General features: G+C 40.7%; 2 protein-coding genes across 2 annotated transcripts; one reads left to right on the top strand and one right to left on the bottom strand.

Moving 5' to 3' along the window:
• Nucleotides 1-2,103: 2,103 nt before the first annotated feature.
• Nucleotides 2,104-7,010, top strand: LOC116257630 (uncharacterized). The gene is made up of 8 exons (XM_031634576.1): nt 2,104-2,376; nt 3,721-3,883; nt 3,984-4,107; nt 4,223-4,250; nt 5,483-5,551; nt 6,410-6,455; nt 6,536-6,690; nt 6,804-7,010. The coding sequence occupies exons 1-8, from the start codon at nt 2,104-2,106 to the stop codon at nt 7,008-7,010; spliced, it is 1,065 nt and encodes a 354-aa protein (XP_031490436.1).
• Nucleotides 7,011-7,173: 163 nt separating this feature from the next.
• LOC126410238 (uncharacterized) lies at nt 7,174-15,312 on the bottom strand. The gene is made up of 5 exons (XM_050078823.1): nt 14,976-15,312; nt 14,372-14,527; nt 8,488-8,570; nt 8,287-8,368; nt 7,174-7,395 (listed from the first exon to the last, which is right to left on the bottom strand). Exons 1-5 carry the CDS (start codon nt 15,027-15,029, stop codon nt 7,174-7,176), a joined length of 597 nt encoding a protein of 198 aa, XP_049934780.1. The 5' UTR covers nt 15,030-15,312.
• Nucleotides 15,313-16,605: the final 1,293 nt, after the last annotated feature.

Raw genomic sequence — 16,605 nt, 5'->3', positions numbered from 1 at the left:
CTTTCACCTTTGTTACAACGTGTCATGTGAAACGGTCTAATAATCATCATTTGCACCTCTGTCACAACGTGTTGCGAGAAATGGTTTAATAATCAGCTTATGGAGACGCTTAACACAGAGCGAAAACTTTTTCTCTCCCTCCATCGGACTTTCTTACCTCCTTTCATTTTTCTTCTTTCTTTTTCTTCCGTTTTCTTCCAACTCAAATCGATCGGCGTTCACAAATATACTGTATATACACAAATATATATATATATATATATATATATATAACTTAAATCTTGTAGATCACTTATATATATCTAAGAATAAATATTTAATATTTCTATTTAAAAATAAAAAACTTTTAAGAGGCTGGTATGGGCAATAATGTGCCTACACTGGAGGAGAGCGAGACATAGCAATGGCAAGTTGTCCATCCCAATATTTTCATGATGTATAAAAGTTACGTTGATTTTAGAAAAAAAAAAGTAAGCGTTCACAACATTTTCGAAAATGTATGACCCATTTATGAAATTAACACCAATTTTATGGACGTAAACTTCGTTCAGGGTCCATATAACTGGAGCCATTTCCTCCTCGTTCAAGTTTTCCCCTGGATCTCTACAATACACATTACACACACCGCTCCTCCACAATGATAAAATAAAGAACACAAAACAGAAGGAGAATGTGAGCAAGCGACGAGATTTCTTCAACTCGAAGCTTCCAATGCGCCTTTCGCCAACACTCCCTCCTTCTGCCGACTACCAAGAAGCCCTCAGATTATTTTCCACAGTACAGGAGAAGGCACGTGACTAGGTTGCCCAGTCGGTTGTTCGTCGTCGCTACTTAGGGCTGTTCATGAGCGAGTTCGAGCCGAGCTTGGCCAGCTCGAGCTCGACTCGACTAAAATTATTCGAGCTCGAACTCGACTCGAGCCCGAGTCGAGCTTCTTACAGCAAGCTCGAGCTCGAGTCGAGCTTCTTACAGCAAGCTCGAGCTCGACTCGACTACTGAAAGTCAAGCTCGAGCTCAACTCAATTAACCCGATTTAGCTCGACAACTTGTTTACCATTTAAGCTCATTTAACTTTAGCTCGTTTAGCTCGAGCTCGACTCGCGTAACAGCAAAACAGAGATGAAAAACAGATATGAAAAAACAGAGATGAAAATCACACGACAATAACAGCAAAACAAAGATGAAAAACAGAGATGAAAACACCAAAAACAACATTACATGTAAAAACAGAGATGTAATCAGTCCACATTACATGTAAAAACAACACACGAAAACGAGAAGAACAAATTTACTATCAATAACAACAAAATAGAAAATACCACAAGATTCAAAGCAATAAACCAAAAAAAAAACGAGGGAGAAGTTAAACCCTAACCGGGGGGGAGTTCGGGACAAAGGTCGCGCGTCACTGATCATGCAAACGAGACCCAGGTGCTTGAAGAAGGGGGAAATCACCGACCACGCAAAGGAGACCCAGGTGCTTGAATAAGGGGGAAAATCACCGACCATGCAAGCGAGACCCAAGCGCTTGAAGAAGGGGGAAAAAATGAAAACCCAATAGAAGAAGAACCGATTCAAGAAGAAGAAGAAGAAGAAGAAAACCTACCGCCCGCCGCCCTGCCGGTTGCTCCGCTGCTGCGCTTTGTGGCTTCACCCCATCGGCCTTCCCCTTCTAGATGGAACATGGTCGAATCACAAGGGTGCTTCTCTCGTGACCTCGTCTGGTCTGGTGGTCGACGGTCGGGGTCGACGGAAGACATGGTCGTGGTCGACGGAAACGGAAGAGGGAAGACATTTTGCTGTCGATGGAATGGGAGAAATCGAGAATAGAGAGAAAGGCTTTCGACGTTTCGTTTTTACTTTTAACCTTAAACCGGTGAATGGTTTCATGAACCGGTTTGTACGAGTCGAGTCAAGTTTATACGAGTCGAGTTCGTGCAACTCGAACTCGAACTCGATTAGTTAAACGAGTCGACTCGTCAACTCGAGCTCGACTCGTTTAACAAAATGAGCAGCTCGTTTAAACTAACGAGTCGAGTTAAACGAGTCGAGTTCGAGTAACTCGACTCGTTGTGCACCCCTATCGCTACTGGCGATTTCTTCATGGGCCTCGCGTCCTCGCTCCTGAGGACGCGGCATTCGGGCGGAGGTTCCGTCCTGGTGAGTTTCGAGGAGGGCGATCGAGTTGGTGTGGCTGCCATGATCGTCGTTGAGGCGGAGTCCGCCGTCTTCTGGGAGCAGAGGGAGAAGGACGTCGAAGCGGAGAGGGAGTGGTCGAAGATTACGAGCCCCGGCTTCAGCTTCTCCGCTGCGGGGCTTTCGTTTCCTTACCATCTCGGCGTCGCGCAGATTCTCCTGGAGAAGGGGTACATTCGGGTAATGAAGAGGGAAAGAGTTTATCGCTCTGTGTTGCTTTTGTCGTGTGCAACTGCAATTGGATTATATCTGTGATCTTGATGCTGTGATTCTCTGTGTTCTGACTCATGCTTAGACCCAACCGTGTGCTTTTCTGATTGCCTAGCAATTTGATACTTTGGTGAGAACATCAAAATTTTAGCCGTTTTCAAGGAAAAGCACCCATTGTAAATGGGAATTCCACCTAGTTTTATCTTAGTAGCCTCGTAGGTCTGAATTTCTTTCGGAACTTCGACAAATTGAGTGCTGACGGATTTCTTGGTCAGATGATTTGTTGCAAACAAATTCTGCATAAGTTCTCGGAAGTGCTTGCTTCGATTAAATAATGAACTTCTTTCTTTCTTTTTTTTTCTTCCCCCTCCATAATCCGATCTTGTCTCAACTAGGGTTATGGCTGCAGGAGAACACTCTGTTAGCTGGTTCATCTTTCAGGGCTATAGTGTGTGCAGTTATTGTATCCGGAAACACCATGGAGGACGCTCTGCAATCCACCTTTGGCACTAATGCTTTTCAAAGTTGCGATTGAAATGCAAAATTGCAATATGGCTTTGCACAAAGTATTCCCAAAACGGGCAAAAAAAATTTCCAGAAAAATGTTTTCACCTCTCGCGTGGAAACATTTTTCGGGAAAAAAATTTCCGATTTTGGTTTTAACAGTAACAAAAAAAAATTCCGCGTTTGATAAACCGGAAATATTTTGAAATTTTTTTCCGAAAAAATGTTTCCACCGCGAGAGGTTGAAACTTTCTGGAAATTTTTTTTGCCCGTTAGGGCATGCTCATCGCTCCCTCCTGCCGCTGCTGCCTTCCTTGGTCACCTCCCTCCTGCCTGCGCACGAAAGCCTCTCACCCTCTGTGGGTCGGTCATGGCCAGGACACGCTTCTCACCGGAGGACATCTATGCTGAAGGGATGGATGGTAGACCAGGGACAGGGAGGGTCCAAAAATGGGAAACAAATAAGAAGAATAAAGGGGCTAATGAGACAGCCACTTCGTCTGGAGGAAAGCAATGACGAATGTGGAGGCGAAGAAGATGATGATGACGAAGAAATTTCTTTCCAGAAAAATATTTCCAACTTAACAAACACAAGCTGGTTTTGAAAATGTGGAATTTTATTTCTTATTCCTCAATTCCAGAAATTTTTTTCTGGAAATTTTTTTCTGTTTCCATATTTCCAGCCATCAAACGGCCCCCAGAAGAACAGTTCAGCTTAAAAAAAAAATGCGAACTCATAAAATAATCGTAAAGCAAAGAAAGAGAATTTTGCTTGAAACGTGTTTCATTTTGTGATATTTTTCTTTGTAGGTGAATCCAGCAAAATACAATGGCATTTTTTCTGATTTTAGTGTATTATGGAAGGAGCAAGGGGTTCTAGGACTTTGGAGAGGTTGGGCTGGGAAGTTATATGGATATGGTGCCTTGCACAAGGAGGTTGTAAGTTTGGCCTTTATGAATACTTCAAGAAGACGTATGCTGATGCGTTTGGGCTAAATGTCGCTGGGAGGCGGAGAACTTGGATTTAATTTTTGAGCAGTGCATCTGCTCAAGTGATTCCAGATGTTGAGCAGTGATTGCAGATGCTGCCCTCTATCCTTTTGAGGAAGTCAAAATTCGTGTGCAAACTCAACCTAACTATGCTAAAGGATTGGTTGATGGCTTTCCAAAATTGTGTGCAGCTGAAGGTCTGCCAGGGTAAGGAGGAGCTTCTTTGTTCATTGCTCGAAGTTATTTGTGTATATCTGAAGATGGTTTCAGACTTTGAGTTCATCTCTTTGATTCTAATTGCTAAATGCCTTTGTAACTGCAGGTTCTACAGGGGTCTTGCTCCACTTTGGGCACGGAATCTTCCATGTAAATAAACTCATTTTTTCTTTCCCTGAAGAATTGGCCAAATAGAACTTTTGATTGCTGAAATTTTCAAGGTTGAAGAGAGAGTAGAGAATGAAAAAATTAGTTGGCCTATGACATGCAACATATTTCCATGACTTGTAGGCTATTTTATAGCTGAATATGACTTGTACCCTATTTTATAGCTGAATGGACAATCTGCCAGGTCCAAGTGGTTAGATGATCTAATGTAAAAGAATGACCTGTGATTGTTTAGTGTTGACCCAATTACAGATGTCCAAGTGGTTGGAGCTTGTATCAAACTGATGTGATTCTGTTTCTAGCTTTGTATCTTTTTATATGGAACTGATATTTTTATCTCTATTACAATTGCCGAACCCCAAATGGATTGCTGCATCCTTGTGATCAAGATAATTTTTTTGATGTCTCACAATTGTGAGATTTTTTCTTTCTTAAGATGAAGAAAAGAGCAAAATATCTTGATTTAGGTTGCATTTGTGGTTTGGGTTTTTTTTCGTTCTTGTATGCTGTTTGGATGAAGAAAGTCTTTGCATGCTCCTGGAACTTTATAATCTGGCTTGTTTACTGAAGGCCTGTTAGCTTGGTTAAACATTGAATAGATGAGGTCTTGTTCATAAGTTCATTTCTCATGTAGATAACAAGAAGCTATCTACGTTGCATGGTGTATTTATGTTGAATATTTTAATCTTGTTTGTGTATATCATTTCGCTTCTTCCTGCCTATGTTGAACGTTTGATTAGTATCTCTTGCAAATGCGAGACGTTCGTTTCATGTCACCTACTAATCTTCCCATTTGCATGTGGAGAAAATTTTTCAGAAATTTGCTGCCACCTATTCGTTCTTGTTTTTTAAGAGTGCAATAGATGTCTTGGTGATTGTGCTATATGAATGCATATTTTTCCACCTAATGGTAGTCCAAGAAAGGTGCAGTATTTCAGTTGTTGGCATATGAAAAGATAAAATATACTATGAAACTTCATGCCATGTATAAACTATAACTACTAATTTACAATAAGATAGGGCAAGTTGTCATGATACCTGCAGGTATTTTCCTTTCTAACCTAAATTCATCGTTTGGAATAAAACCTCTTGTCGCTGCGCTTATCTTTTCATGTTGCTTGGTCATGGAGTCACCGTAGTTTATTGCACCGCATTATGGTAACATGAATATTAAACTTCTGGACTTTCTTCCCTGCAGGAGATTGAAAGGCGTGGTCTTAAAGTTTCAGTTGTCGGAATTCCAAAGACTATTGACAATGAGATTGCGGTAATATGCTTGCAACTTGGCATTGAAGCACTCTTTATTCCATTGGAGATATCAGCCAAGTAGATCCTTATGCTACATGGCTCTAAGCTGATGGGCTGGTATGCTGTTGGTTTATTCATGTTAAGGTTTTCTTTGAATTGAAGTGCGGTGTAGTTCATACAACTTGAACTCTAAGAGGTTCATAATTCACCTCACTGCCGCAACTCCACCGGGCCTTTTGGTGCAGTTTTTCTAAGATCAAATTGTTTTGTAGCTGTCGAATAGGAAGTTGGAGCCTTCTTTGAGATGTCTGAATTCTCTCCGTAAGAATGCAACCCCTCTTTTGAAGTGGGTCAATTCATGAAATGAATTTCTCTATCTGATTATTAATTCCGTCATACATTTGATGCTGCAGGATTTATTGCTATGTACTCTACGTTGGCTAGCAGAGATGTGGTATGCTTTAAATTTCTTAACCTAATAAGTCTTGTGTCTTATGCACCAGTCGAATGTTGCCTGGTTTTTGACAAACTCCTCTTGCGATTGGTAGGACTGTTACCAGATTCCTGAATCTCCCTTCTATTTGGAAGGGCCGGGGGGGAGACTCTTCGAATTCATAGAGCACAGACTCAGAGAGAATGGTCATATGGTTATTGTTATAGCAGAAGGTGGTGGGCAGAATCTTATTGAGGAGCACTTGCGCGACATGGAACACAAGGATGCTTAGGGAAACTAGGTCCTTCTTGACGTTGAGCTGTGGCTTTCTCACAAGATCAAGTTATTACAACTGGAGGATAAGGCCTACGCAGAGTGCTTGTAAGTGACAAAGTTGAATAGTCTTTGAGGTCCATAATAAACTCGTCTTCCTTTGAATTGCAGGACCACTTTGCCAAGGAAAAGATTGTAATGAACCTCACATACATAGGTATGTGAGTAAAGCAACTTTGGATGCAAACAAAAGATTGTTCTAGAAGACTAAATTTGAACGATGGCATTTGTCTGCAGATCCCACGTACATGATTCGTGCCATTCCTAGCAATGCTTCAGACAACGTCTATTGCACGCTTCTCGTTCATAGTGTTGTCCATGGCGCCATGGCTGAATACTTGGGCTTCACTGTCAGTCCTGTTAATGGCAGGCATGCTTATATACCTATCTACGTAAGTTCCTCCGTGACTGAAAAACACCACGATTGTCTAATGTGTCAAATTTCCTTTTCAGTTTGAAATTTATTCGAATCTCATTTCTGGCTTTTATTGTCCTGATCTTGCAGCGTGCGACTGAGAAGCAGAATCAAGTCTGTATAACCGACCGTATGTGGGCGAGGTTGCTTTCCTCTGCGAACCAACCTAGCTTCCTCAGCCCAGAGGACATTGAAGAAGCCAAGAGTAAGCGAGAGTCGAGCATTCAAGATCTACAAATGTTCTTGGCAGACGGGAAGGCCTTGAGTGAGGACGCCAATTTCTCGGCGACGTCATAATTCGGATCAAGAGATTTTGATAGTTTTGTGAACCAACCTAGCTCCCGCGAGCTCTCAATTATGTTAATTGACAGTTATTTCATAACATTGGCCTATTTGCAACCTTAGTTGTTATGTACAACACTGCACCAAAGGCGTCGAGGGAAGTTGTGCAAAGGAGGACTTAATCTGTCCGAAATACTTTGTTCAGAACCTCTTTCAGATTGCTACAAGTCACTGTGGTTATCCCGCTTGTGTCAATGGCTTTGAACGACTTCTCTGCCACTTTTGGAATAACGCACTTTGTCAATGGCTTTGAACGACTTCTCTGCCACTTTTGGAATAACGCACTTCTTAAATTGCGCAATTTAATAAGTTCGTTAAGCCTCTTATCCATTCTTGCAACCTGAAATATCCAAATTGTCCTTGCATTATCAAGTAGCATGAATATTTGGCTAACTTAAAACATGACATCATCCAAGCACAGCACACTTAGCCGTGCACTGCAAGTATGAGAGGTTAAATCTACAGGCAGACCTCAGAAAAGCTGAAGCAAATACAAGCAAGAGATCTAGTCGATTGCTCACATAAAATTCACGTTAATTTCTCAAAAAACAAAAGAACTAGAGAAAGTAATAAATGGACAAACAGCTCAAACACTTGAAAGGATTTTACAAAAAATCAGCATTTTAGATATAAATGAGATGCATTGATATTTTCAACATTGAAGTAATGTATGCAATCTACTAAGTCATGATGCCAAGCATCAAAAGATAGCTGGAACCAATCAGAAGGCTAAGGACCGTGGACATGTGTTCAATGTTAACTGTTAAGAGAGGAATGCACCTCATATCTTAAGCACAAAAAGAGGGGCAAACAGGTTAGGATTGGCATGGTAGCCATGCATTAGAAATCTCTTTACTATGAACAGATTCCCTTGGCCAAGTTCATTGATGTTATCAAGGTATTCATATAGTGATTGTCAGATGATATCATCCGAAAAGAACAGATTGATACAGAATAGTGGACATCCAAAAACTTTGATCGTAAAACCTTTCTAGAGAACAGATGGAGGAGGTTGCTGTTCCCACACTACATGTCAACACAGTGCTAACGATCATTCGACATTGCATTCAACATTCTCAATCATAATCTTAAACAATGTTTGAAATATTTTTAATAATGTTTTTAAGGGTAACATGTTATGTATGTTAAAATGAAAACCATTTTTCATTGTCATTTAAATGACAAAAAGAAAAAGGATGCAATTATAATGTACACAATTTTCTAAACATACCCGTTCGAAGCTCGCCACCAAGACCAACTTCTCCACTTCTCCGATAAAACCTACATTCTTAGGTATTAGAAACTCCAAAAAGCTATCAGCACATTTCCAGGAAACAGTATGAGAAAATAATCATTCGATCAGAATTCAGTGCCATCCATGGAAAGAGTAACAAGAGTTTTGCTCGTAACAAGATGATCAAGAAATACATGCCCACTGCAAATAGCAGCTGCAATTGCAAGATCCCCAGCTGTCTCTGTCAACTTCATACCGCTAACAACATTCAAAAAAATGGCCTATGAAAAGAAATTTCATGAAGTTAGCACATATTCTTCATGGCATGAATAATCAAATGTCTTTAAAGAGAATGCACAAATTAATTGATAGAAAGAATTAGAACATAATTAAAAACATTTTATTGCAATTTGGTCCCAGAGCTTTTATAACTATTCTGAGAATCTGAACCAAATAACTTAGAAGAGTCCTTCCACCCACACAGAAAAGCTCAAAAGGGTCGTCTAATGATGAGCTTTTGTGGACACCCAAATCAACTTTGAATTAATGAGTTCCATCTACTAGTAGAGTTCTGACTTGAAAGACACAGTTCCATCTACTAGTGGAGTTTCAACTTAAAAGACATTTTAAGTTTCCAAAACTGGTTAGGATCTGTGGAACCAATGGTCTAGCCTGAAAATCAAGTATGGTCAAGGAGAGGTAAAAGCAAGCTTCATTAGAGCGTCACTTTAACAGTGTTCAGACAAGCCATTGGACAAGCTTTAACGAGGTAAAGCTGATTGTACAACAAGTTTCAGGCCTCAAAGGAAGTTTGCTCCTAGAAAACCCATGGCAGTCAATATCTGCAGGCTATTACTGTCAGAAGATATGTCTCACACGGAGCTGTCAACATCGTTTATCTTCTTGAATAATGAGATTAGCACATAAAGCAAGAAAAAGGAGTAGCACAACAACATTGAATTTCAAGTAGTTTGCTGTTTCTAAATTTTAACAGTACTGTTGAAGCATGTTAAATGGGTTTCAGGACCGGGTCTGGATCCATACCCGATCCATCGTGTAGCCCTAATTTTGAGTTGTTAATGAAATCTTAAGAGAGAGAGAGTCTGGTTGCTAGTGGGCGCCAGTTCCTCCTCGTCCATGGTTTTTTTTTCCTCTTTCTGAGGGTTTTTCGACGTTACATCGTGTTCATCGTATTCCTTTGTTCTTGATCCTCGTGTTCCTACATGGTATCAGAGTCGTGAAGTTCCGGCGTGACTGATTCGCGTTTTTGTTTCTGTTGTGGCCGTGTGAGAGGAGGACTTGTGCTGGTACTGTTCATTGCCCATCGCCCGACGGTTCCAATCACGTGCTGTTACTGTTCGCTGCCCGACGTTGGTCATCGCCTGACATCGTGGAGTTCCGGCGTCTCTTCCAGCGATGCACTCGACACTATTGGAGTTTTGGCAACGCACTCAACGCCTTCTGGAGTTTCGGTGTCTCTCTATTCTGGTGACTCTCTCTTTCTGCCCTGCTTGCGGCTGTGAAGTTTTGGTGGACTCAGGCGAAGGCTGCTGTGCCCGACGGTGCACCTTCTGCGCCCGAGTTTTTTTTCTCTTCACCCTTCGAAGAGCATCGCTCGAGACCGCCGCTGTCGCCTTTGCCAGCGCCTAACGTCGCCACTCCGTGCTCTGTTCCTGCCGCCACCACCTGACTGCATCGCCTGGAAACGCTGCTGCCACCGGCTGCCTCGCCCAACGTTACTCCATCGCACGGCAGGTTGTTTCTGTTCAGCCCCTGGTTCTGTTGTGGTGGAGTTCATGTTTTTGGCCCGTTTGTTCCCTTTTTTCCTGTTGTTTCTTTTTGCCCCCTTTGTAAGGCAGGTCTGCAATTATGGCAGCCTCTTCCCCGTCAACCGTCAACACTAGTTAGAATGAAGCTGTGGCTTATAGAACCGAGAGTATTCCCCTTCAGGTCACTACCGTTCGCCTTACTAAGGAAAATTATCTTAAGTGGGCTGCCGCCATCACCATGGGAATAGCTGGTCGAGGCCGTATTGCATATGTGAATGGGAGTAAGGTTGAACCTGCTACGAACAGTATATAGCTTAAGATACTTGGTTTCTTGAGGACAACCAAGTGAAAACTTGGATTGTTAATTCAGTCTCATCTGATATTCAATCTCTCATTCTTCGTAAGAAGACTGCGAGAGATATGTGGATGATGTTTGAACAAATGTATGGCCAGAAGAAGAGGAAGGTTCATGTGTATCAACTGATGAAGGATGTGTACGCTCTCAGGCAAGGGGATCTCTCGGTCGCAGATTTCTATGCAGCTCTAAAATCTAAATGGGAGGATCTTGACTACCATTCCGAGGCTACTTGGCACTGTCATGACAACCAGATGCAGTACATTGCAAAAGAATGGGAGAATAGGATATTCCTGTTCTTAGTAGGGCTAAATGATGAATTTGAAAATATCAGGAGTCAGATTCTTAACTCTGAAGAATCCTTCAGTATCGAAGATGTCTACTCCCATGTTGAGGCTGAAGAACAGAGAAGACTTGTTCCCCTGGGGGGAAGAGGGATCACATACCTTATAATGAGAGATCTGCACTTGTTAGTCGTGGTCTGGGTAGTGCTCCCAAACCTCTTCGTAGATGCACTCATTGCAAGAAGACTGGCCATACTGTGGATTTCCGTTGGGATCTTCATCTAGAAAAATGGGGTAACAGGGCGAGATCTTCTAGTGGGAAGATGCTTGTGTCGGAGGATACCAAGTCTACTGGATGCAAGGCCTCCATTTCTGCTGAACAGCTTTGTGAACTGCGAAACGAAGGCTAATCATGCTCTTGCCATTGTAGGGGATAAAGGTAACTCCTACTTGGGAGAATGGATTGTTGACAGTGGTGCTACTCACCACATGACAGGTAACCCTAAATTGTTTCATGAGTATAAGTTGGCTTCTCGAAGGGAATGAGTTATCCCTCGCAGATGGTTCCTCTTCCTTTGTGGCTGGAGAAGGGAGTCTGTCCTTGTTTGACAAATTTCATGTGCGAGGAGCATTACATGTCCCTCAGCTTCCCTTAAATCTCTTATCAGTTAGTAAACTTACTAAAGAGCTGAATTGTGAACTCATTTCTCTATAAATCGTTGTGTTTTGCAGGACTTGGTGATAAGGAAGAGGATTGGGATTGGTTTGGCGTCTGATGGCTTATATTGTCTTCTCATACGCGTGGCCACGACTCTTATGACAACGATCAGCAAGACAGAAAAGAGAAGAGAAGATTGTCTTCATTCTTTTTTGTATTGGCATGAACGCCTTGGGCATTTACCTTTTGGGATTTTAAAAGAGTTGTTTTTCGATTTGTTTTCCACTCTAAATTTGCCTTTGATTTCTTGTGATGTATGTCAGTTTGCCAAACATGTGAGGGCTTCGTACCCTATTTCTACTAGTTGTGTTAATGAAGTTTTTTCCTTGGTTCACTCTGAAGTGTGGGGGCCTTTGAGAATTCATACCCGTCAAGGGTTTCAATATTTTATTACTTTTATTGATGACTTCTCTAGGACCACCTTTGTGTACTTGTTAAAAGATCGCAGTGAGGTACCTTAAATCATAGAGACATTCATTCTTCTTGTGCAAACTCAATATGGTGGAAATGTTAAAACTTTTCGATCTTATAATGCCCGTGAGTATATGTGTCAGTCAGTTGAGAATTTCCTTCGAAAAAGGGAGATTGTTCATGAGACGTCCTGTAGTTATACTCCCCCCTCAGAACGGGGTGGCTGAGAGGAAGAACCGCCAGCTCCTTAATGTCACGAGAGCCCTTTTGTTTCAGAGAAATCTTCCCAAACACTATTGGGGTGATGCAGTTCTTACTAGTGCGTACCTCATCAACCGCATGCCCAGTCGTGTACTGAATGGTCGGACTCCTCATTCCTTACTTCCGGGAAGTCGTCAACCTTTTCTTCTCCCCCCTCGTGTGTTTGGTTGTGTGTGTTTTATTCATGATCACAGTCCAAATGTTAAGAAACTTGACCCCCGGTCTATCAAGGGTGTGTTTGTTGGGTATTCTTCCACTCAAAAAGGGTATAGATGTCTTTATCCTACTACTGGTCAAGTTTATGTTACAAGGGATGTTAACTTTTTGGAAGGTGCATCTTACTTTTGTGAGAATACTCTTCAGGGTGAGAAGTCTGTGGTTAGGGAAGAGTATTCTCAGAGTCAAGAGATTCAATTTACAGACTTCTTGGATTACAAGAAAGAAGAACCTATCACAGTTGATTATGGGTATGAAAGGGAGAAAGGATGTTCAAAACCTCTCACAGTTGTTGATATGCCTGAGAAGGAGAAAGGGTGTAACACCGGGACTGAGAAGGAAGGCCTTCGTTTGTTTGGACAGGTCTACTCTATATGAGGTGCTCGGACAGAGGAGGTGACTTGTGGTGCGAGGTCTAATTCCAATCCCAATGCCATTCCTTCCCTGGATGAACCAAGTCCTACCTTGAAGACTCAAGATGAGGTTGAAAAAGAAAATGACGAGCTTCCCATTGCCCTGAGGAAGGGTGTCAGGTCAATCCACAAAAATTCTCAAACTTAATGAAAAATGAGAAGAAAATATAGAATCTTGATGGAAGAAAAATAAAAAAGAAGGGAAAAATCAAAATTAAAGAAAAAATTAAGTATCAAAAAATATTTTTTTTGTTTTAAAATACAGCCTATACAGCCGTACCAACGTACTTGTGTTTCCTTATTCACATATCGACATGGGTAGGTGGTAAGATCACATGTACTCATGTGACTTAAAACAAAAACATCGTATTTTAGATAATTTTCAGTGATTCCTTGTCATTAGATTTTTTTCCCTCAAAGTAATGTATAGTCACTATAGAGTATAAATATTGATTGGCCAAGCAACAGGTTGTCTTTTGACGAAACTCCATTTCTTGAATTGATAAACTGATTTCCAATGAACCTTCTGCTAATTAAGCTTCTTCTGTGTGTAGTGTAAGACTGTAAGTTGTAACAAAAGCACATAAAGGAACAATTTGGTGAAATAAGAGCCCCTAGCTCTACTCACACAAGGATTTCATAATAAAACACTACAATACCACATACTATACTAGAAAATATTGCAAACACCATCATGCTTGATATGTTACAGACTTATGGGTTTAAGCTAAATATTTTTATTTAGGCGTTTAGGTCCAAGCAGCCTACACCAAGCTTTAAGCCATGTCTCACAGCATATCTGATATAAGGAGTTAGAGCAGCTCAGAAAAATAACAAAAAAAGGAAGAAGGAATGTGGACCCGATGAAGCACATTTACCAAACAAAACAGTCAGCAGATTATTTGAGGCAGAGATACACTTTGCACAGGTTAAGACTTAAGACATGCCTATCTGACCACAACAATTTGAATAGAGGAGGCCAGTTATGGCCTATGGGTAAGCAGTGCAGAAGCAGCAGAACCAACCTGGCCCGGGTCAACCATAACATTCTCCTCTTGCTTTGAACCTAACCACTTTAGCCCCTACTCCTTCCATGAGTCACTCCCTCCTCCTTATGCTTCTCTCTCCCTCTCTCTCCGTCTCTCTCTCTCGCTCTCTCTCTCTCTCTCTGTGGAACAGTCCTGTCAGAGGCCTGTTCTCATCAGGCCTATATGTTCTACATATTCTCATCAGAGACAGTTACTAATGCAGGTCAGAGGCCTACCAGACAGCACCTCATAACTATAGGTACCACAAATGATCTGACTAGAGGAAAAAGAAACATCTGCATTTGCAATTGAGTAGAAAAAAAAATCCACATTTGCAGTGCTAATCTATCGTTATTTGAGAAGAAAAAAAGTTGCATTGCATATGCAAATGGAACAAATAGGATGTATGTAAGATCCATGCACATGATCAAATATAGAACAGAAATCAAAACCTCTTCATAACCACGAAGAAAGGGCAATATAGTGAAGTAGCTACCCAAAGAGCAGAACCATCCGGACATCATGATGTTCAATCACAGAAAAGAACTGTATCATGAAATTCACTCCTGTGAAAATGTATAAACGAAAATTTGAACCAGCACATTGATGAGGCATGTCAGAGAATACCTGCACCTCCAGGAGAAAGATCCGAGATCCATCAATAATAACAGAGATGGCTAAGCCTGCTAAAACTTCTGAATTACAATTTTTCTCACTTAAGAAGATCTCACTTGGATTTGAAGCAGCTTGAAGACCAGACTGGGACATTTCAAATACCCCAAACTGAGAAGGTAAAATATTCTATTAATAGAACTTACAGTGGTGAAGATCTATGAACCATGATAATTTATCATCCACAAACAATTTTGAGCAGTCATATATAGAACCCTCAATAGAACATTTATGCACCGCATGTGCATTTGTATGGGACACAGGTCAAACAGGTTACCCTCCATGCAAATGAAGCTACAGATTACCCTTTATGCACTGTAAGTCAACAGTTTCCATTTTGCCTATTTGACCAACACTTGACACGCTATTGTCATGAGGAAATGCCTCAGAGTACTGCCAACAGGCATTTATGGTATTCAAGACTACTGAAATTCAAACTCATAGGAAATGTCAATGTTTCATCAGGCCACATTTTTTAATCCTCAAAATCAATTAAAAACTTTCATTGATGCACCACAATGGTCAAATTTCATGTCTGAAGGGAGTCTTTTAGACCAACCTCATCGGTGGATCCAAAACGATTCTTTACAGACCACAACAAATGATGGGACATGTATCTCTCACCCTGTACCGAAAAAGAAAACCTATCATCAATGTCCAATCAGGAATAAAATTCAGCAGCACAAAAATTAAGAAAATACAAAAAGAATCAGGTAAATTTCTAAAAATAGGAAATTTACTCCCAAAAAAGGAGGCAAAGTTATTACTGTTGATAGGATTTTTCGAAACACATGAAACATTTATTCATGATTTTGAAAACACATTTCAAGAACAGCAACCGCAACCATGTGGGACACCAAAAGTAAAACAAAAGTGCTTTCGACTTTTATCAACCAAAAAGACACAACTAAATTAATGCTACAACAAGCCACACCAAAACTAAGGAATGACTCTCTAGACAACTATTATTTGATATATCATTAGATTTTATTCTGAAACGGAAGCTTTTGGGGACTCCAAAAGGTAGGAGGTTGTCTTTACGAATTTCTTCTCCTGCTGGAACAACTGCATTCTGAGAAAACAAAACTTTTCTAGCACTCTAGAGACAAAGCTTGGCATGGAGGCTTCCATGTTAGGAACACATGATTCTATCATAACTGAGTTGGATGTGAACAAAATAGCTTGGCATATTTTTAAAATGTAGGCTCCCAAGTTAGCAAACACATGATTGTATCATAACCAAGTTGGATGTGAGATGCAAAGTGGTTCTCATAGATATTCTGTCAAGCAACCTAAAAACCTAAGCGATGTATGATATGTAATTCAAAGACTATATCATAATGTGACACAACCAACACACCCATGAATTTGATCAGATTGTACTTATCAAAAGAATCAAGTTGTCACGGGCTAACTTTTTCAAGTCTATTTGAACAATGGGGTGCTAAGGGATAGTTGGTCCACAACACAAGTGAAGGCAATGAAATGAAAACCAAACAACTAAGACAATTAAGATGGAATGACGGTTTTGGTTTAATCTTCTATCCTGAAAGGCATGTCTCTCTTAAGATAGAGGAGATGATGGGGCATGACACTCAACTTGGGTATATGAGAGGTTTTGTGTATTCAATTAATGTACTAGTAGCTTGGTAATGAAAGGGGCAATATATTACAAGACCAAAGAAGGATTGGGTTAGTTTCTCCTACACTCAGAAAACCAAGAAATATAACAAGAGATGTCAAGCTTTTAGTTTGAAATAGTTCATAAATCATCCATCAACTCATAAGCTTGAGTGCTCGTGTTGTGCAAATAATATGTCTTTCATTTACTCACAGTACTATACAAGCATCAAGATCCATTTCACATAATTGTTGTTGAATCTCTAGAAGGAATTTCTCTCAATTTCCAAAATATGAACATAAAGGAATGGTCCTCAACATCTCAGGAAATAAAAAAGAGGAGTCAAATTGACTCCAAAATTACACATCTGCAAAAGACTGTCGCATCCAATTTCTACAAGTTCAGCCATCATGCCTTTCATTCCTTGACAGATACCTTTTGTTTTTTTTGTTTTTTTCTTTGTTTCGTTCCTTCTTTTGCATTTGGCTACATATAACCACCAAAGTGGTGGAGCTAAACATTGAAGGTGAACATGGATAATCTCTTCAGCTAACGGCTACCGTCAATG

The sequence above is a fragment of the Nymphaea colorata genome, chromosome 7 (genome assembly GCF_008831285.2).
Source record: "Nymphaea colorata isolate Beijing-Zhang1983 chromosome 7, ASM883128v2, whole genome shotgun sequence".
Lineage (NCBI taxonomy): Eukaryota > Viridiplantae > Streptophyta > Magnoliopsida > Nymphaeales > Nymphaeaceae > Nymphaea > Nymphaea colorata.
Note: the sequence above shows the minus strand (reverse complement) of the source record. Positions and strands in the feature narration are given on the sequence as shown.